The sequence below is a fragment of the Akebia trifoliata genome, chromosome 8 (genome assembly GCF_017979445.1).
Source record: "Akebia trifoliata isolate Shusen 1 chromosome 8, ASM1797944v1, whole genome shotgun sequence".
Taxonomy (NCBI): Eukaryota; Viridiplantae; Streptophyta; class Magnoliopsida; order Ranunculales; family Lardizabalaceae; genus Akebia; species Akebia trifoliata.
Window position 1 is genome coordinate 39,760,102 of NC_141382.1, and position 22,859 is coordinate 39,782,960.

The 22,859-nt window shown below is 36.6% G+C and overlaps 1 protein-coding gene across 5 annotated transcripts; it reads right to left on the bottom strand.

Annotated features, from left to right (window-relative positions):
• Nucleotides 1–976: 976 nt before the first annotated feature.
• LOC147396792 (putative AAA domain-containing protein C24B10.10c) lies at nt 977–21,997 on the bottom strand. Of its 5 annotated transcripts, none has more exons than XR_015181003.1 (7): nt 18,370–18,760; nt 18,151–18,273; nt 4,493–4,982; nt 4,190–4,360; nt 3,884–3,990; nt 1,946–2,089; nt 977–1,405 (listed from the first exon to the last, which is right to left on the bottom strand). XR_015181003.1 is itself a non-coding variant. In XM_086451979.1 (7 exons), exons 3-6 carry the CDS (start codon nt 4,511–4,513, stop codon nt 2,015–2,017), a joined length of 378 nt encoding a protein of 125 aa, XP_086308105.1. In that variant the 5' UTR covers nt 4,514–4,982; nt 18,151–18,273; nt 18,370–18,748; the 3' UTR covers nt 977–1,405; nt 1,946–2,014. The 5 variants fall into 5 exon arrangements, 4 of the variants coding, with proteins under 4 accessions (XP_086308105.1, XP_086308106.1, XP_086308108.1 ...); XM_086451979.1 differs by having other exon boundaries at nt 3,884–3,994; nt 18,370–18,748; XM_086451980.1 differs by having other exon boundaries at nt 3,884–3,994; nt 4,190–4,355; nt 18,370–18,747.
• Between the last annotated feature and the right edge of the window lie 862 nt (nt 21,998–22,859).

The following is a 22,859-nucleotide window of genomic DNA, read 5'->3' on the forward strand; positions in this document are numbered from 1 at the left end:
TGGTTTTCATTGCGTTTTCCTAAAGACCGAGGTTTCTACGTTGAATTTGAAGGTTAAGGGGCATTTCGGTCATTTTTATGATTTTTTCTAAATTTCTCTATTTTCATCTGTTTGGGTCCCGTTAGACTCGAAATCATGTTCTGAGTGCAATGGAGGTACTTTTGAGGTCTTTCGGGGGTCCGAAATTCATGAAGGGTATTTTCGTCATTTTGTTAGCGTGGCGAGGTCTCTAGATTTTTGAACTGTGTAGCGAACCTAAGCGTACGTGCTTGCTAAATCGGGTGTAACGTGGGACAATTCTAAGCGTGCGTAAATTTCTATGTTGAGTCGTAACGAGTAGGGGAGATGAAAAGAGTGAAAACGGAAGGAATCATGGACACTACTCACAAGCCTTCGAGTTCTTTGCGATCATCATTAGGAATTCACAGTAATCGGGGTGACGAATTGTCGAATTAGGTAGATGCAAAAATGGGGTGTCTACAGTAATCAATAGACTATGTGAAAAAGGCCCATATTTGACGGTCCCTCCTATCAAATATTCTCTTGTAGAATTTTTTTTTGACGGCTATGGACTATCAAATTATTGGAGAATGGGCTTATTAAAATAAAAAAAAATCTATAGAGTATGACCGTCGAATTTGGAGGTTTAACAAACAATAGCACAGTCCTCTAATTCACAAATCACAATGAACGAAATAATAATAAAAAAAAATCAGAAAAATAAAAAATAAAAGAAAAATCATAGAACAAGAATATGATGGGCATCAATATCGACCATAAAAACCAAAATAGATACTCATTTGGTTGTCATGTAATACTCAATTGGTTTCTATCAATTAAGCAAGAAAGCTACCACAACTCAAATAGGCTCCAAACAGACTATCAAGTTGTGACACATGTTACACACCCTTTGGTTGCTGACATCCTATACATGATTCACCACAATGTAGGGACTATCATACATGGTTTTACACACACACACACAAATATGCATATTCTGTAGTCATCAATAAAATCCTCAGACTGTCATCTTACAACTTTTGTAAGGAGCGACTCAATAATCACATTGTCTCCTTAGTAAAGACTAGGCGGACTCTTTTGCAAAGCCCCCCTTTCGTTGTATAGATGGTATTGCTGGTTTGTAACTCTTCAAAATTGAAAGAAAATTATAATCTGGAAGTTTCTCTGCCAAGACAAATAATTCTACTCGTGAACACTGTAGCCGAACAATTTCCTTTTTCTGAAGCTCACTGCTGTTCATCTTCCTAACGTCCTCCTGATTTGTTCTTGCTTGCTTCAGAGCATTTTCCAAATGCAATATTTGAGCTCTTTGATAATCGGAATTCACTCGAAGCTCCTCAATGATTTTGCTGTCCTCGTCCATTTTATCTGATTCTTCAAGTTCCTAGACAGTAGCATCGTAAAAGAAACCAGTTTTTGGGATAAGGCTTAGATGATGATGAAGTGAATTGGTAAACTTGCTGAGCCTAAGTGTTGTTATTGTCATGGGTCAGGGAAAATGTTGAACATCTATACTTTAAAGTGCAAATTTTTCAAGAATATATTTTTTATAAGCTATTTTCCAAGAATATATGGAGATCGATTCTTAATAAGTTTGTAATATCTAGACGAAGAATTGGTGATTGGAATGGTGAATGGCATGGATGGTCAGGGAGGCAAAATCCTCTAATAAAAATAGGCTATTCTTGAAGTGCAATATTTAGTTTGAAACCTAATGTAGATGGTAACAGCTAACTCTACTATCTGGCTCGAAGAAACCCATCCACGTATAGCAGTGACAACTAGGGTACATGATGGAGATAAGTGTACAGTTAATACCTGAAGTGTCTGACATAGTGGGTAACATAGTTGATAATACAGTATGCTTTCATAAAAGTAAACGCTAGTTCATATGAAAACATTGCAAGGTTTAAGGAAGAGAAACCTGATCTAATAAGTGCTGCTTGAGCCGGGTCAATTCTTGACATGCTTTGTCCCTTCCTCGGTAGGCTTCCTACAAATCCTTCTCCAACTTTTGTAAGGATAGCTCCATTTCTTCTTTTCCAGCAAAACTTCCAAAAGACTGTGCCTTTGAGATAAAAATGCAGTTGCATAAGCATATGAAGATGGGACAAAAGATCTAGAAAAAAAAAATGAAGATCGGATAAAATAAGAGAAAGTCTATTGAGATGGTATTGAATGAAAGTCGATTGCAGCCCCAGTTCAGTGCAAATTTAATTTAAAGTTCTAAAAGTAAGAGGGGAAGACACAAAAGAGCATGGATTGAGGTAGGCGGACATAAACACATTTGCAATAACATAATACAAGACTTTGGATATAATTGAACAGGGTTCTTTCAACCAATCCCCTATTTTTTGGGATAAGGCTTCTTCAATGATGATGGTGGTGATCATTGCAATATTAAATACACAACAATTCAAATGAGTCTTTGCACCCCATTGAGCTAGAAATTTCCTCAACTTTGGCATACACCTTGTTCTTACTTCACGTGACCTGAAACGAAGAGGAGGAATTTATTGATGTATATTAAGAATACTCCACAAACTAATGCATAATAGTCATACATGACATGAGAATTTTAGGGAAATAAAAAATGATTAAAATTTCGGGAAATAGAACACGATTAAAAGACTTTATCCCTTCATGGATTTCAAAGTGACTTTCCAGAGAGTTGCTGATGAGATTCCCTCTTCTTAATTCGTATGACTAAAATATCCTTGAAATTTTCATAAACGATAATAGTCAAACAAACCCATCTAAAAACCAACAAGGATATGAAAATTTTATGTCAGTTCTTACAACATGATTAAATAAGCATCCCTTCAAGAATTTCAGAATGACTTTCTTGAAAGTTCCTGAAGATATTCCTCTTCCTATGAACTAAATTATCCTTGAGATTTTCTTAAAAAGCACTTTTTGGGTTCCTTGATTGCAGAAAGGGTTTTAAAAACTTGATTATATGGAACTTCCAGAGTTCACTTATACTGGTGAACAAAAATGACATGGGATTCCACAATTTCAATGCTACCATCCTTAGTCATAGTAAGAGATGCCAAGCCTCTCCTTGAAAGTTCCTGAAGATATTACTCTTCCTATGAACTAAACTATCCTTGAAATTTTCTTAAAAAGCACCTTTTGGGTTCCTTGATTGCAGAAAGGGTTTTGAAAACTTGATTAGATGGAACTTCCAGAGTTCACTTATACTGGCGAACAAAAATGACATGGGATTCCACAATTTCAATGCTACCATCCTTAGTCATAGTAAGAGATTCCAAGGCTCAACATTAACCAACGAAAATAGACCACTCATCCACCTCACACCCTCTTGATTACTGAAAGTTTTTTGTCTTTTATTTCTCGACTAACCCCACTTCCTTTCATGCTAGAGTGTTCACAAATGAAGGATCATAGTAATTGATCTCGCATGTAGATAAAATCATACCTTGCAAGATGGCGCCGTAATAAGCAATTAGATATGAGATTTTACTTATGATGTAAGTATATCATGTGTCTGACAGTCATATCATTCTGCAATTATGTTCAATACTATCACTAGACCATATTCTAGTGCACAAGCAGCAATGTTAGGAGCTTATACTTTGAAATATTTAGCTTGTCTACATGAGTAAATAAATATGAAAAATCAGTGAATATGCAATGTGGAGTGCGTGTGCATGAGAGCAGCACCTAATAAAGAAACCAATTGCACATACATAAATAATAATGAATAGTGGAGCACATAAATCATGAAAATTGGTAAACTGGTATTGACAGAAAACTAAAATAAGAATAAATTACTTTTCTGGGACTACTAATTGTTAATGACCCCAACATAACAACTACACAATAGTGAAGGAACTACCTCCAAGAAACTCAAATGTTCGTTTGAAGGGTCTGACCCATTTGCAAAAATTCGATCATTTGATGACTTCTCTCTCATCTTCGAGGAAGCCTCTAGTTCAACCTTCTCTATCTAGCACAATTGAGACAATGTCAGACCAGCCTCATGACTCCAAAAGACCAAAATAACTAACAATATCAATAAATAATATAGAAATATAAAATTAGATACGGTAGCTAGAAAAAAATATATAAAAAGAAAGGTGGAAAATGATATAATTGTCATATTCTAAAGCAAAAAAAAAATGGAATGCCCACAAGTATCAACCTTAAGATTGGTGTTCTCCTTTTCTAGGGTTGCAATTACTCCTTTTAAACTCTCAGCATTTTCATCTGCTTCTTCATCATTATCTCTTCTGGTCAACTCAGATTGCAGCCTTGTTATTTCTGATATCTTTGCATTCAATTCATTACGCAGCTCTATCATCTCCGTACTGTTCTGTCATTTTAAAGACACAAAGGATGAAATAAACCAGCACATATAATAAGACAATGCACATCATAAAAGCATTACCAACACACATTCTTACAAATCAATATAATAACTTAACAAGAACAAGGATCCGCTCACCAGGTTTTGACAATAGCCCATCCCAATGAGTCATGAACTTATTCTTTATCTTCTTCATGGCCTCATGTTCCCCAACTCTGGTTCGTTGCTCAAGCATACCATCAACCTTGTCCACAAAAATAATTGTTGGAGATACCTTTGCTGCAAGTGTAAACATAGCTCTAACATTCCTCTCATCTTCTCCAAACCATTTTGAAGTGTTGGTGGACATGGAAACATTGATGAAGCTTGCCCCCGCTTCATTAGCAATGGCCTTGGCCAGCATTGTCTTTCCAGTTCTGGGAGGCCAAAACAACAATATTCCTCTGCAAGGCTTTAAAATTCCTCCTTGAAATAGATCCGGTCTTCGCAGAGGAAGCATGACAAGCTTCTGAAGTGATTCTTTAGTCTCATCTAGGGCACCAATATCCGCAAATGTAACTCCTATCTCACTTGCAGGGATGACTTCAGGCCTTACACGCTTCTCAAACTCATTGTCAGGAGGAACTTCCTGTGTACCTTCATCGCTTTGATCCCAAAGGTAGTTGGAACGGAAGATATTAAAGACCTGAGGCCCATCAGCTTGGTGAATACTAGTTACAAAATTATCACGAACATCCTAGCTAAAAGATTGAAAGGGGTCATTCAAGGGCTAATAGGGTGTAATCAGAGTGCATTTGTCAAAGGCAGACAGATCCTAGATGGAGTTCTAATTGCGAACGAGTGCATAGATTCCAGACTAAAATCGGGTAAAGCGGGTGTGGTGTGCAAGGTGGACTTTGAGAAGGCCTATGATTGAGTCAATTGGCAATTTTTGGAATACATACTGGGGAATATGGGTTTTGGTAGGAAATGGATAACATGGATTATGGCGTGTGTGACTTCCCCCTCCTACTCGATCTTGGTGAATGGAACGCCTCACGGATTCTTTAGGAGTACGAGAGGCCTCAGGCAAGGGGACCCTATATCACCTTTCTTATTTATCATAGTGGTAGAAGCATTTGGTAAGATGATGGAAAGAGGGGTAGCAAGTGGGTCATTCTCAGGGTTCTCAGCAGGGGCAGGCACGGTAAACATTTCACACCTTCAATTCGCTGATGACACTTTAGTCTTCTTGGATGACTCCATAGATCAGACAAGGAGGCTAGGAGGATTGTTGTGTTGTTTCGAAGCTATTTCTGGCATTCCAGTTAACACAAGAAAAAGTAAGGTGTTTCCGGTTGGCTCGGCTAGATGTGCAATTCTTCTGGTAGCATCGTTGGGATGGCAAGTGGGCAGTTTTCCCTCGTCCTACTTGGGGATGCCTCTAGGGGCCCCCTATAGGAGGGTGGCGATTTGGGACCCGATAGTGGAAAGAATAGAAAGAAAACTAGCAGGGTGGCAAGCGAATTATCTTTCGAAGGGAGGTAAACTGACTTTGATTAAAAGTGTTCTTTCTAGCATTCCAATATATTTTCTTTCTCTTCTCACAATGTCTCGAAGTGTAGAACTAAAGTTAGACAAGTTGTTTCGCGACTTTCTATGGCATGACAGAGTTGGGAATAGAAAACATCATCTTGTGAATTGGAAACAGATTTGTTCAACTAAGAAACATGAAGGCCTTGGCGTTAGGAGACTTGGGGAGATGAACGTGGCCTTAAGGGGCAAGTGGTTGTGGAGATTTGGGAACGAGGAGAATAGTTTATGGAGACAAGTTATAGAGAGTAAGTTTAAGTTGAACAAGACAGGGTGGGAAAGCGGTTCAACTAGACAACTATATGGATGCGGGTTGTGGAAGGGCATCATGAAGATCATCCCATTATTCAAAATGAGAATAAAATTCAGAGTGGGTCAAGGTAATCGAGTGAAATTTTGGGAAGACACATGGTGCGGCAATCGGCCCCTAATGGAGGTATTCCCAACTTTGTATTCCATATCCTCTAAGAAAGGGCAACCAATTACAGCCGTCCGACGATTTATGGGTGGAGAATGGGCATGGGATCTTGGTTTTCGTAGGGATATTGATGACGTGGAGATCCAAGAAGTTGGTAGGTTAGTCGGTGAGGCTTTAAGTATCGTTTTTCGTATGGGAAGAGAAGATGAGAGAATATGGACGGCAAGCAAGGACGGAAGATTTTTGGTGCGCTCCTTCTACCAATCCTTGTGCAATAATGGGGACCCGCTTTTTCCTTATGCCGTTATTTGGGGTCCAAAGGTGCCAAGTAAAGTTGCTTTCTTCACGTGGACGGCGGCTCTAGGAAGGATCCAAACGACGGATTTGTTGATGCGACGGGGATGGTGCGGGGCGAGTTGTTGTGTACTATGTATGAACAATGGAGAATCTTCGGATCATCTCATAATCCATTGCAAGTTCTTGCATGGCATTTGGGCTCATTTCTTTAAGTTATATGGGGTCTCAACATGCTTACCGGAATCAGTTAAGGATATCTTCATTGGTTGGTCGTCAATTGGCTATTCGTTCGACGACACAAAGTGGTTGCTTTGGACTATTACGCCATTTGCAATTTGTTGGGGGGTGTGGTTTGAAAGGAATAGGCGCATATTCGAGGGGAAACAAAATGATTGTTCAGACACGATCATGTCTATCTTGGGTCTTATATTCTGTTGGTCCAAAGTGTATAAGGAGTTTAGGGGTCTGTTTTTTGAGGATTTTTTGTACAAGTGGGATGGGGTTTGTGATTCCATTCGTAATTAGCGTCATTTTGTAAGGTCCTTCCTCGTTTGGTCACCTCGACCGACTTGGTTTTTTTCAGAAATATAATACTATTTATCAAAAAAAAAAAAAAAAAAAAACCCTTAAATATTCAACATAGCTTCAATATTGCATCACTGGAAAGAAAAAACTAGGAAGGATTGACTGTTGGGGAAATTTCCAACCTGTGCAACTATGTAAATCTGAATGACACCAAGACAACATGATTACCAATGTAACCATATAAACCTGATGACAACATGACACCATTATCATGAACCTACTAAGGTATGTTCTGACAAATAATTCTGTTAAGGCATTTACACTTAAATTATTTGTATGGTACATCTTCTGTTAAGTGACAAACCAAAGGCTTCCGAGACGTAAGAAAAAGGGCCCTGGACTCATTCAGATATATCGGCAGTAGACAGATATAAGAGATCATAACGACACTTATGAACAAGAAAAGAGTAAAAGGACGTAGCCATCTCAGCCGTGGAAACAAAATGGTTAAGGAATAACGTACCCAACTAAGAGCCATTACAAGAACAACTGAATGCATTGCAGGGGGCAAGTGTCTCATGAGTACAGAATGCAAGGAAGACCTGCATAATGTACTCATCATAAGCCTCACATTTTGCCACCCTTTTCTAATTAGGTGATTTAACTAATTATCCTGTAAATGGACGACTACTAGAATGAACAACAAACTATTAAACAATGATAGATGATATCAAGTGGAATATACCTGCAACGAGGCTGGAAACTAGATCCTTTCCAGCTCTTGCTGTATCTATGGTGTTGTGAGCACTAGAAACACAAGGTCCATGGTCGGCACACAACATGATGCAAATCTGACCAAAACAAATGTTTTGATTAGACAAAAAGAATATAGAAAAAGATAATTTTGCTTAATGACGAAGTGTTTGATGTACAAGAAAAAATTAGCTTTAAATTTTATGCAAAGGATTACGTATGGATTGGGTCCCTATTAGTTAATTATAAGTAATAAGCCACATTTGAACAAGAACTACACTCCATAGTGCAAATGACATTGGAGTTAATATGAAGATGTAGAAAAAGGATGGTTGGCGATTTTTCTCTCTCCCTTTACTAAGATAAGAGTTTATCAAAAGAGATCCTAGAGGTAGTTCGATTCAATCATTGGATTGATCTAAGAACATCCTGCAAATCTCTGTGTGTAAATCTCGATCTGTCCTTAGTATGGGTGAATCGTCTAGTGGCTTGTCTTGGAGAAATTTGTTTAAAGGAGGAGATAACTCTTTGGACAAATCCCTTGAAGCTAAACCAGATCTGAAAGGTAAGAAGGTTATCTCTATCCCAGAGGAGGAAGTCCAAAAAGAAATCGATCGATGGGAGAACATGCTTGTGGGCTATGTGTTGGGTAAGAGACCTTACTTTCTGGGTTTAAAGTCTGCTATTAACAAACTTTGGAAGATTAAGGAAGGGTTGAAATCATCTCGTTGGATGATGGGTTCTTTTTGTTCAAGTTTAGTCTCGCGGAAGATTGCACAGCCATCTTAAACTCAGCGATCTGGACAATTGGAGGACGTCCTCTGATTCTTCGAAGATGGCAACCTGGGTTGTCTTTGACCAGACAAATGCATAACTCGATTCCAATTTGGATTCGGTTGCCAAAACTACCACTTCAGTTCTGGGGGCCTGATTGTTTGGGTTTTATTGGTAGTACCTTTGGCACGCCATTACATATGGATGAGCCTACAACAACCAGATCTCGTTTATCCTATGCTAGGATTTGTGTTGAGATTGAGCCGGATTGTAGCTTTCCAGAGTTTATTGGTCTATTTAGGGAATCAGGTGTAGAGGTGATGCAAAAGATCCAGTTTGAATGGAAACCAAAGTGCTGCGCTGAATGTATGACCTTTGATCATTCAAAGAAGCGTTGTCCTAATGCCAAAAAGCAAATTCATCGGAAAATTCAGCATAATTGGAGAGTTAAATCAACAATACAAGCCCATATGACGGATATTATGGAGCTTGCCTTAGTGCCTGGTAGCAATGGTAATGGTGGAGAAGATGAAAATGAAATACAATTGGAAACTAATGTAGAAAAGGAAGTAAATACTGAAGATCCTTGTGCTATCGTTTGCAGTTCTCCCAATTTGGTAACTATGCCAATATTGCAACAACAATTAATAGACCCTTCTAAATCTGGTGTAGGAGAGGATAATATGGAAACTATGCTAAACTCGCCAACATTGAATCCTTGTGAAGTCATTTGCAGATCTCCCAATTTGGTAACCTCACCAATGATGCAACAGCAGATAATAACACCTTCTAGTTCAAGCGGAGGAGAGGAATTATTGGCAAGTAAGTAGATGAAATTGCCAGAATTAGCAGTGATGCCTTCAAAGGAAAGAATATTTGGAGGAGATCTGGGGGAGACGTCAAGTAGCGCTAGTTAGTATTCTATGGAGCAAGACAGTGAGCTTCAAGTTAATCTTAACCAATTCTCTGCATTAGTTGACAGTTCGGATGGTAATTTTGGTTCGGACATGGATGAATTGGAGTCGGAGGCAAGTGAGATGATGGAAGCTGTTGCCAAGATATATGTGAGAGGTAATAAAAATAAAAAACAGAAGGGATCGCATGGGAAGTCGAAGAAAGCCAAGAAGAAGGAAAAGTCGAAGCAAATTTCAGTGATTATGACTCGTTCGAAGGGTGTGCCTACTGCGGAAGGCACGAAATCAGGAAATTGTCCATGAAGGTAGGTTGCTGAAACATCAGGGGTCTAAATCATATTAGCGAAAGAAGAGCAGTTCGAAACCTAATATGTTTGGAGAAATTTGATTTTCTAGTTTTAAATGAGACCAAAGCCGAAAAATTTAGAACTACGGGTTTTCGTAGAAGCATTCAGAAGAGTTGGAATTTTATAGATAATTATAATTCAGATGAGTCAGGAAGAATTTGGGCAGGATGGAACCCAATGAAGATTAGAGTGGAAAAAATTTCTGAATCAGGCCACTATATTCACTATCGAGTGAATCGGTTAAGCGACAATTCAAATTTTTTTATCACGTGTATTTATGTTGCAAATTTTCGCTCTGATAGAGTGGAGTTATGGAATTCGTTAATATCATTGGAAGCAAATATTGAACCTCCTAGGGTAGTAATTGGTGATTTCAACACGGTGCGTTTTAGAAACGAAAAAATTGGGGCAAATCTTGTGCCTCGTCGTAATTTAGAAGAATTTAATGAATGCATTAACTCTTGTGGCCTGCAAGATATGACCACGACTTATCAGTTCTGGTCTTGGAGCAATAAGGCGATGAATGATAGGCGTATTCTGTGTAGATTGGATAGAGCCTTAGTAAACATCCATTGGATTCAAAAATGGGCAAATGTGCGGTTAAATTATCTCCACCCAGAGATTTCCGATCATTCTCCGATGAGTTTCAGTTTGGAGGACATTGTTAGAAATCGAAAGACTAACTTCAAATTTTTTACCTCGTGGATTCATCAAGAGGGTTTTCGTGATTTGGTAGAAAATGCTTGGAATACTTCTATAGCGGGTAATCCATCTTTTGTGTTAGCTTCCAAGCTTCGTCGGGTAAAGTTGGCCATTAGGAGTTGGAATCAGCATTGTTATGGTAATATCTAGCAGGAAAAATGTGGCAGAAACCAAGCTCAAAAATATCCAGCAGCAAATCCAAGTCGAGCTTCTGAATACCACTCTTGCTCATCAGGAGAGGGTAGCGGTGTGTGAGTTGACAAAAGAGATTAAGACGGAAGAGGCTATGGTTAGGCAAAAATCTCTAGTCCAGTGGTTGAAAGATGGGGATGCAAACACCAAGTTCTTCTATGCTTCTTTAACTTCTAATATTACGAGAAATGGGATTTTTGAACTCATTGATGACTCAGGAGCTGCTATCAGAGGTGAAGATTGTATTGGGGACTATGCTATTGATTATTTTCAGAAGGTATTTTCCCATTCTTCTAATGCCCCTTGCCCTTTTATTTCTTTTAAAAATAGACTATCTTTAGACCAATCTAACAATTTATCTGCTCCTATTTCTAGAGAGGAAATTAAGTCTATTGTTTTCCAATTCCCTCTAAATAAAGCCCCTGGTCCTGATGGGTTTTGTGCTGAATTTTTTACTTCATTTTGGGATATAGTAGAAGAGGACTTTGTTTGAGATATTATGAATTTTTTTACACATGGTAAGCTCCTTAGGGAATTGAGTTCTACTCTTATTGTCCTTATTTCCATAGACAAAGATGTCAATCGTCTGGAGAGGTTTAGGCCTATTTCACTGTGTAACTTTGTTTACAAAGTGATTACTAAAATCATGGCTAATCGTCTGTCGAACCTCTTACCATCCATTATTAGCTTAAACCAATCGGCTTTCATTAGAGGGAGACATATTTCTGATAATATTTTGCTAGCCCATGAATTGTTTTGAAATTCCCATCTTAATTCTAGTATTCCCTTTTTTTCAGTAAAAGTTGACTTAAAAAAGCTTATGATAAAGTTAGATGGGATTTTGTGTTAAATATTCTTGATCAATTGGGGTATAACCAAACTTGGATTACTTGGATTAGGGAATGCATTTCTACTCCTAGATTTTCAATTATTCTGAATGGAGCGTCGTGTGGCTATTTTCCTAGTAAATGAGGTTTGAGACAAGGGGACCCTATTTCCCCTTACCTATTCACCATAGTTATGGAGGCGTTTTCTTGTCTTCTTGAAAAGAAAATTAGGAATAATCTTATTTCTATTCCTAATAGGATAAATCTTCCCCAAATTTCACATCTTATGTTTGCTGATGATATAGTCCTATTCTCTAAAGATAGTGTTCATTCTGCGTTGAATATTAAAGTCCTCCTTGATGAGTTTTTCGATATTTCAAGTCTTCAAACTAATGTTGACAAGAGTAATTTATTCTTTAGTAGTTCTTGTTCTAATAAAAATCTTATTCTTCAAGCCTTGTCATTCAGAGAAGGAAACCTTCTAATTCGGTACTTAGGTCTTCCTTCGTTCTCTTCTCGATTGACGATGTCCATGTGCTATCCTCTGATTGAGAAAATTCAAAAACGTATTGAGGGTTGAAAATCTAAATTTTTATCATTTGCGGGAAGGATTGAGCTCATCAAATCAGTCCTATCTTCTTTTCAAATTTATTGGTCATCTTGTTTCTCTCTTCCCATAGGGGTCATAAACAAAATTGAATATTTGTTGATTAATTTCCTTTGGAGTGGTTCCTCTTCTAGAAAAATTCATTCAGTTAGTTGGTCTAAAGTTTGTCGACCTTTTAAATAAGGATGTCTTGGTATTAGAAGGATGAAAGATTGGAATACAATTGGTCTCATGAAATTATTTTTGAAAATGATCAATAACAATAGTTTGTAGAGTAATTGGATGCGCATGAGATATGTTAAACATGGTACCATTTGGAGATGTATTCCTCCAAATGATGCATCTTGGGCTTGGAGGGGTATTTTGAAGGTTCGAGACTTTACTAGAAATCATATTCGTTTTTTAGTAGGTGATGGATCTAATATTTCCTTTTGGAACGACCCTTGGTTAGAAGGTGGTCCATTGATTGACTAATTTGGGAGAAGATCTGCCTTACATATGAATAGCAATCTCAAAGCAAAGGTATCTGATTTTGCTGGGAATGATGGATGGGTAGGTCTTATCAGAGATGATATGAGGCTAGCGGAAATTGCAGATCAAGTTGAAGCTCATCATCCTCCGTGGCTGCTTGAAGAAGATAGAATTGTGTGGAAAAAGAATGCGAATGGGAAGTTTACTTTGAAATTAGCATGGAATACGATTAGAAGACATGATATGGAGGTTACGTGGTACAAAATTATATGGAACAAGATGAAAATTCCGCGGCATTCAGTTATAGCTTGGATTGCAATAAACCGAAGTCCATCTACAATAGAAAATCTGAGAAAGCGAGGTCTATTACTGATTTCTAGATATGTTTTATGCCGAATTGAAGTAGAGGAAAATGAACATTTATTCTTCAAATGCAAATATAGTAGAGAGTGCTGGAAAAAGGTGCTGGAGTGGGCTGCGATTGATAAAGAAATAGTGGAAATACTTGAAGAGGAAGTTGCAGATATTAGTAATCATCCGTGTTATAATATTATTAGCTTAATGTTATGCTCCACAATTTATCATATTTGGCGAGAGCGTAATCGTCGAATATTCGATGACAAAGAGCAAAATGTGCAGCAACTAAGCAAGATTATTCTGGCTGATGTGTGTGGTAAGTGTAAAGGGATGATGATGTCTAATGCCGAAAGTATGAGATTAATTCATAGGTGGGGTTGCAATGGAACGTTCAAAATAAAGGAAACCTCTGTTATTCGCTGGATTTCTCCACCAATGGGAGTAATAAAACTGAACACAGATGGGTCGTTAGCAGATATAGGGGCTGGTATTGGATTTTTTGCTAGAAATCACATGGGTGAGCTGCTGGCTAATGGGCGGTCAAACTATACAGATACTATTGTTGTTGAAATGGAAGCAATTCTAATAGGATTACAGCATCTTGGAACGAAGGGGTACTCAGATATAATCATAAATTCGAATTCATTAGTGGCTATCAACGGTATTAATGAAGAATGGAATACGCCTTGGAGAGTGCTCAACCTAGTAAGAGAAATCAAAAATACTATAAGGGGTTTAATTCTGTTAAGCTGGAGTTTGAGTGGCGAGAAGCAAATAAAACGACTGATTAGTTAGCTAGAAAAGGAGTTGTACCTGAAAACCCTGTTTTTTTCAATTCTTCTAATACTCCTTTGGAGCTGTAAAACATCCTATTGGAGGATTTGAATCTTTGTTATTTTCGTAATTAGTAGTTTTTAATAAAAGGGTGGGGCCATCTATAGCCTCAGCTTACAGATCAAAAAAAAAAAAACATTGTGAAATGGCCTCGACCCATTTTCACTAAATAGTGGATAAGGGTCCGATTTATTAAATGGGGGACTTTTGAAAAATGGGAGTCGCCACCTCGTTTAAGTCTAGGAACCATAAATAACTCCAAATAGATATGGGTCGGTCCACAGATCAAAGAGATGGGTAAGAGGTCAGATTACGGGTTTTGGAAGGTGTTAAGCACCGAACCTGCCCGATCGAGATGATCGGTCTTTATTACGATTCAAAATCATCCTATGGTCAACATACAAAGACTACAGTCAAGGTTACAGTCCAATCATCATCAATTTATGTTGGATTTGCCAAACAAATCCTAGGGCTAAAATTGCCCCAGTTATCGCATGATCATCTTTTGAATTCCACAAAATATGGCAGGATTTGAAAAAGTCCTAATTAGCTCCATGACTTGAAATCAATTAAGAAATTCCACCTGCAAGTATTCTCCAAACTGTCCAAAATAGAAACTCACAAGAATATTCTAAATAGGAAGATTACAAATATAAACTTGTCAAATTGGGACTTATAATATTTCCAAATTAGGAACGTGAAATTTCCTAAATTAGAATTCAAGAGATATATGCTGAATTTCCGAATTAAAAATTTAAAAAGATGCATTTTCTAAAATAGAATATTTCAAAAATGTAAGTTTCCAAATTTGAAACTTCTAAATTTCCATGAACATGAACCTCCTAAATATAAAAATGCAAAATCTTCTAAATTGGAAAATTACTAAAATATGAAATTTCTGAATTAGAAATCTATGAATATATTCTCCCAAAATAGGAAACTATGCAATCCCATATTAGAAAGTTTTCAAATACGAATATTTTAATGATCCATAAATAATCTCCAAAAAAGGAAAATTATATAAACAATGAAGTCTCAAATTAGAAGATTATGAATTTGTCAAAAATAACCAACTTGGAAATTGACAAATATTATCGCAAAAAAAAAAAAAAAAAAAAATTTCAAGTTAGAAAGAAAAATCCACAAGAAAATTCTCATATTCATGAATCCCTAAAATAACCAAACGAGCATGCACACATGATTTTCGATTTTGTCAAAATAGTTATTATTCAATAACATGCATAACTATCAATTCAAGGAGTACGTTGATCACATGGAAAAATCTGAAAATAATACAAAGAACTTAAACATCATCATAGATCATGCAAATCCAACTGGATCATAATAACCATGATAAAAAAAATCCTATAATCCTATCAACATGTGAAAATAAAAATAAAATAAAATAAAGACTAACAAATAAAAACAAGCAATATCAGACCTAAAAATATTTTCCTAACCTATTAATATGCAAAAACAATACAAAAAAAAAAAAATAATAATAATAATAAGAAAATATATGCAATGAATATTTGATATACAAAAACGAATAAATCGTGAAAAATAATATAAAAGAGAAAATTCTCCTAATAATAAAAAATGCAAAAAACATAGAGAAGAATATAAAAACAACCTATCCTAACCTTATCGATATGAAAAATATAAAAACACTACATAAAAAAAATACCTTCCTAGTCCTACCTATATAAAAAATATAAAAAAAACCTAAAAAAAATACATAAAATAAATATCTTCCTAATCCTATTGACATAAAAATAACGATATAAACTAAAAAATAAAAAAGAAACAAAACTTACATAGACGATGAGGGTCGATTCCTTCAGATAAGACCTCCAAAGCTCGTGTGTATCGCGAAGGGGATAATGGCTGAAGGATGATTGCTGGGACTTCGGTTGAAAGAGGCGACTTGAAGAGGCTGTTGGGCAGAATGTGAGAGAGGTGATGGCTGAGAATGAAAGAGATGGCTGCAGCAAGGTTGGATGGGTTACGTTGGCCGCAATGAACACAGAGAGAGGATGGCTGCTGTGAGGGAGAGAAAGAGAGTGTTGGGGCATTGGATTTCAGAGCAGCAGGTTGTGTTGCTGTTGTGGGTGCTATGGAGAGGAAGAGAGGTGTTGTAGGGGGCTGTAATGGAGGTGAGGGATGTGAGAGGGAAGTGAGTTGTAAGGGGCTGTGCTGTTGTGGCTGAGAGAAAGACGAAGTGCAGAAAGGAAAGATGAAGTGCAGCTGCTGTTTCTATGAAACGTGAGAGAAGTTGCTGTGCTGTAGTGGAGCTATTGGAGGAGAAGACGTGGAAGAAGAAGAACTCCAGCTGTTCAGCCCAAATAGCCAAGAGATAGAGCCAAGAGAGAGAGAGTCCAAGTCAGCCCAAGGACGTTCAGCCCTCTAAAGAAGAAGACGTCTTTTTCTTTTTGTATAAAAAAGAATCTTTCTAATTTTTCTCTTTCTAATTCCTTTTGATTTTTTTTTAATTAACACGTATTCCCTTTTACGAGAATGATGGTGGGGCGATCCCATGCTACTCGTACTTTGTTTGTCGAGTTATGGTTGGTCGGTTTAATTTTTATTTTATCGATTTGGTTAATTTTTGTTTTGATTTTTTTATTTGTTGATTAATTTTTTAATTTCAAGTTTTAGTAATTGATTAGTTTTTATTTTGAGTTTGGCTAAAAATTTAATTTGATTTTAATTTTTAATTTGAGTTTTAATTGTTAATTGGCCCTTTGATTTTTGATTCCGTTTCGTCGCTCGATTGAGTTGGATTTGGAATTTGTTAATTATTTGGGTTTCGATTTATTAGTTGGTTGTTTTTCAAATTTTACTTTGATTTTGATTAGTTAATTTTGAATTTGATTTTTAATTTAATTGTTGCTTGATTTTAATTTTAATTGTTTAACTGTTTAATTATTAATTTCCATCGTTTGAATTTGAATTGTTTAATTTTTAATTTGAGTTTAATTTTTAGTTTTAATTGTTTGAATTGAATTGTTTAATATTTGATTTGAGTTTTATTTTTAGTTAGATTGGATTTTTAATTGGATTTCAATTTTTATTACATTTTCCTAAAGATCGGGATTTCTAAGTTGAATTTGGAGGTTAAGGGGCATTTCGGTCATTTTTATGATTTTTCTTAAATTTCTTTGTTTTCGTTGGTTTGGGTCCCGTTAGACTCGAAATCATGTTCTGAGTGCAATGGAGGTACTTTCGAGGTCTTTCAGAGGTCCAAAATTTATGAGGGGTATTTTCGTCATTTTGTGGATTTTTGTGGATTTTTATGAATTCTAGCGTGAGATTTCTTTCAGTCCCAATGTGATTATTTCTATGTTTCAAAGTCGTATTTTCCTAGGGTGGCGAGATCTCTAGGTTATAGAACTGTGTAGCGAACCTAAACGTACGTGCTTGCTAAATCGGGTGTAACGTGTGGTGATCCTAAGCGTACGTAAATTCCTATGTCGAGTCGTAACGAGTAGGGAAGATGAAAAGAATGAAAACGGAAGGAATCAAGGACAGTACTCAAAAGCTTCGAGTTCTTTGCGCTCATCATTAGGAATTCATGGTAATCGGGTGACGAATTGTCGAATTAGGCAGATGCAAAAATGGGGTGTCTACACATTGGAGTTAACATTTATAGATAGAAAGCACCTTTCCCCTATAACAATGCAAACTATATTTTAAGACCTCCATGGGGTGAGTACGAATTTCAGACAGAAAATGGGTATAGTCCATGCAAATGATTCCAAATCACAGTTGGTGATCATTAAAAAATAACATCATCCATGTTTCATGTTCCATCCTAATGGGCCCTGAATAAGGCTTGCTAGAAGCCAAAGAGGACCACATAACTAGAGAACTATAAGCTCAAACATGAAAGACCTCCAGTTATGTTTTTGGAAACAAACTCCACCAAGTGATTGTGTGTGTGTGTGGTGGGGGGTAACTACACTGACTACAGTAGCTAATTCCCTCTTACCTTACCTCAGAAGCATCTCAATTGTACTTTGTATAATTTAATAAAGAGCCCTTCTCCTTCTCTATAATATTTTTGGATTAAAAAAATAGTTAGTTATTTAACCAACTAATGTAAATGCCTGAGTAGTTAACGCTATCACATAATTTAATTAAGAACACATTCATACTTGTAGGAAAAAAGGGATGGATATCTAATAATGGAGGAAAAAAGTAAACCTGGTACAGATGTGTTTTCCAACTTGTTCCTTTCGAAAGTAGAACAAGGCCGTTGTTCTTTGTTGATTGGTACTTTCGAATTATTGTGTTTTAGCAGCGGTAGCCGGATCCTTAGCATGGGCCCTTACATTATTAATAAAATTTGACATAAATTTCAGTGCTGTGAAACTAACAAGAACAGTCTCCTCTTAACCATAAGAATAACATACATACACTCACATTGGTTATGGATGCCATCAGAAGTGTCATAGAGATTCATAGTGCCAGCAGGCTGCCCATCTTCTTCAGTAAGGCTGCTTTTTTCCAACTGTTCGGTTTCATCTTCTCTTCTCTTTGGATGGTTTACTCCATTATGATCTACATTGCACCCCTCATCCTTACACCTCTTCTTGCAGCTGTGTTCTTTCTTTTCAATCTCCCCAACTGCCCTGGATTTTTGAAAGTGGGGACACCAACATGACAAGCAAAGACCAAGCCAAAGGCAGAAATGTGCAATTTTATAATGAAATACAATTATCATTAGGTAACAATTAGTTTGTATGCCATGAAAGTATTATTAGATTCAACGCTCAAAAAAAGGTGGTGGGGTATGGGAACTTGTTCTTATTGCAGAAGTTTATTTTGTGCAAAGCAAATAAGACGCTTAACATGTATCCATATATAAAATAAAAAATGAGATAGGTCTATCAAATAAAAACAATCTGCCAATCAGAAAAAAAAAAAAAAAAAAAACCTATAAAGCCCAAGTAATTCATTGTTACAACTCCTACTAGTCATCCGGCTTGCTGTCTCTGCTTATTTTCCCTTATCACATTGTGAGTTGTAACAATGGAGTGTTAAGTATAATTCATTTCTAAATATTGAACAAAAAGATGCAAACCATGCAAATGAAATAACTTGTTTACCAGATTCCATTGCCTCAGTTTTTGTGGATGGCTGACATATGAGAGAAACATCAGAAACTGAAATTGAGATCTGAAGTGGGTTTCTGCAAGTGAATAGAACACAACATATCAGGAAAATGATTGTACCAACAATATGTAGATTCACACTTTGCATCATCGAAGCAGGAAAGGAGTTCATACCTTCCCAACATAGAGGTCAATCTTTCCAGGAGCAACACCTACATACCCAAAATCCGCATCCGCCATCCAAAACCATGGTTTTAAATCTCGTCCGATACGTCTTGGTATTGTCCACCAACGAGACGGATAAACAAGTCAAACACATCAGACAAGATTAATTTAAAACCATGGTCCAAACACCTCACGAAATAGTAAATGGGGTTAGGCTCCAGATCAATATCTAGGAGTCACGGAAGCTCAATCCCAGCTGACACCACTCCATGAAAACCTCCCTTGCAGTAGTTCAATTCTTTTGCTTATGTAACATACAAAAGAATGCCATAGTTCCAAATTGAGATCCTTCAACCCCCAATTAAATTAAGGGAAGCCCACTCGATAGACAGTGGTCAAAGCATCAAGCCAAGCACGTGGAAAATTTTCCTAGGATTTATTCCTTAGTTATCGGAAGGGGTCATATGACAAGAATGGGAAAATCATAAAAAACAAAAATCGAACTATATTATGACCAGAAGCGGCAATGTAGCGAGATTCCCGACTGAGAGGGCATGCTAGGTGGAAGGCTCTTACTACTGGAACCCATTCTGCCAAGTCACAATAGCATAAAAAGCACATGCTACATCATCCCCATCATACAATCCATTTAAAATGCACTCTATTCTATATGCATAATGTCGGGAGAGCCTCTGAAATGTTAAATTGATGCCAGAAACACTATCAAGGAAATAGAAAACATTGAATCAGGTGAGAATGAGCAGGACAATAAGAGAGGTGGATGGAAAATGGATGGTCATTTTTTAATAAGAGAAATAGATGTGGATCATCTTATGATACACAATAAAACTCGCAAATAAGTTTTTTTTTCCAAAAAATAAAAATCATAATAAACATAAATGTTCATTGTTTTTGTAAGTACTGAACATGTAAAGTGAAGAGAGAGAGAGAGAAAGAGAGGGAGGGAGGGGGGCCTTGTTTTAAATTTGCAAGGATATATCCCAAATTTCAAATGGGATATTTAGCTCCAAAGGCAGAACTCATCTAATATAATCCAAACCATGGTGTCTTGTTTCAAGTTCAGCTCATACCTTTCCCAACATACTGGAAAACATTTATACCATCAATTATCAATGGGAATACACAACCAAATTGGACAATCAACTCACATTGAACTGCATCAGCTCAAATCATCCCACAACAGCTAATATTAAACTGCAACTTTTACATTAATTATCAAGTTATCAGATCCAAAATCGGGCGGTCTTCATGAAGTTACAAAATATTGGAATATTTTTTAGAAAATTCACCGACTCTAAAACTCGTTTCAAGATTCATCATAGAATGGGCAAATCACATTGGGTGAGTTTTTGCGTCAACCTAGTCGAGTTGCACAAGAAAATAATTGAATGAGCAAAGCACTGATTTGCTAGAATCAGCCAAGCGATGGTTGGTTTCAACTTATAAATCACAAACCTTTTCAGGACAAAGCCCAATCAACATGAGATTTCCAAGCTGAGTCCTCGTTTTTTACATATGGAGTAACAGGACAACTATAGAGGGGTTAATGGTCAACGGTTTAAAAATTCACTCCCAAAATTTGAAAACAGTGTTCAAACTTGTCTGAATCAGTGAATTAATGTTGTGGGTACTGACAGAAAAAGAAGTTCCAAGTTCAAGCATGCTTTGTACTGACCTAATATACAAAGTTCCTCATATGCAGCCCACCATAAGGGGTCTATGGACAAGGCCTGCTTAAAGTGATCAATTGCACTTTTCATTCTATCTGTGTACCTAAAAAGATAGTACCAGCAGATGAAAGCTGAAATCTTTAAAATATGATCCAAACAATATATAATTGCACCTAAAGATGCAACCAGCACATATATAGAAAAAGCATTTAAATTGTGTGTTACTCAAGAACCAACATTCAGTCATACTTACAAAATATTGAATTAATTTTACTTCCAGTATGCCATCAATGTAATAAATTAAAACAAAGGAAGGTAATGGCATGTCCGTAAGCTGAAGCTTCGGGAGGAGAACGATGGAAGAAAAGAGAAGGCAAATGGTGAAGTCACCAATGGCGTGCACTTGCCTTGGTGCAATGTCATAGAAATAAATCTTCCAGCTAAATGAAGTAAAAAAGTATAGCTCAACGGATATCATCAACCCATTAGGTAACACATCACCTAATCACACTCATTTTAAATCAATTCCTTTTCTTGCTAAAGATTTAGGACTACGAGTTATTTGATTTGGTTAGGAGTCTTCAATTTCTTCCCCCTTTTTTTTAGATAGGCAAGCAATGAACCCATGTCTGTTGTATTAGCACTCCCAGATTTGACCAACTTACCAAGCTAGCACCTTCAAGAATCTTATAAATCCTCATTATCATCAAAGCCTCATCCCAAAACTTCTTCAATTTAAAAATATGTCTAATTTGATGGATTATTATGTCTAATTTGGAAGACCAAGACTACAAACAATAGGGATTAATTGGACGGGCATAGCTCCTAGGTTAGAAGGATTTTGGTAGGCTATCATAATTTGTGTGTGCATAAGATACCAACTTCAACCACACAATGCAAGCAAAGATCATTAATGTGATGCCGGATAGAACAGCGGAATCAAACCTGCATGGTTTCAACATACCTATCAGTAATTTCCAAGTTAAGTACAAATCAATATACAACATACCTATTAGTAATTTCCAAGTTATGTACAAATCAATAAAGTACCAATTGCTATACAACATACCTATTAGTAACACCAACAACATAAACAAATAAATAAATAAAATTAAACCAAATCTCACACCAAAGCCTACAAGTGTAGCTGGTAACCTAAATGTAGCTAACTCACCAAGCATTCTTGAACCTCTTGTTGACCTGAAAATAATAAATAAATAGGAAACCTTGGGTCAGGTGAAGACAATTTAGGTGAAAAGTATAAAAAAAATAATAAAATAACTCTAAGAACGCTTGCTTACCTTCTCAAATGCAAGATCCAATTGCTTTGAAACTCTCAAGATGAAGAAACTTTGAATCAAAGCAAGAAACACATCAGTTAAGAGCAAAAGGTGTTTATCTTATGCAAGACCTCAAGTTGCTCAGTCAATTGAGACTGAAATTTTTGGATAAGGGCTTTGTTTCCATCTTCTAGTTTATCCTTGCAATCTATAAACCAACCACAAATCGTAAAAGTCCCTCGTGTCGCAGCCCACATAGTAAGACATAAAAAATGACTTAGAGGTCGTGGGTTCAAGTCCAACTTAGGCATAAAACAATGATTTTCTAAATGAAATCGAAGTTATGACAACAAATGTAAATGAACAAACAGAGTCAAAGTAGTAAGATAAGGAATGAATAAGCAAGTAATACCATTAAACTGTCCTAGCATTATGGATATTCTAAACTATCATACTTAGATACTTCAAAGTTATAGTTACCTCTCCAAAAGCCTTGCACTATCAATAGTTTAGAAAAAAAAATTTAGCTCCAACAGTCATCCAGGCTTGGGACCATCATTTTCCCTCCTCCTTTATCCGGGCTTGGGACCGGCAATGTAAAACATATAATTTTACATTGGCAGAGTTAAAAAGGGCTTAGTTAACAAAAAAAAAAAAAAATA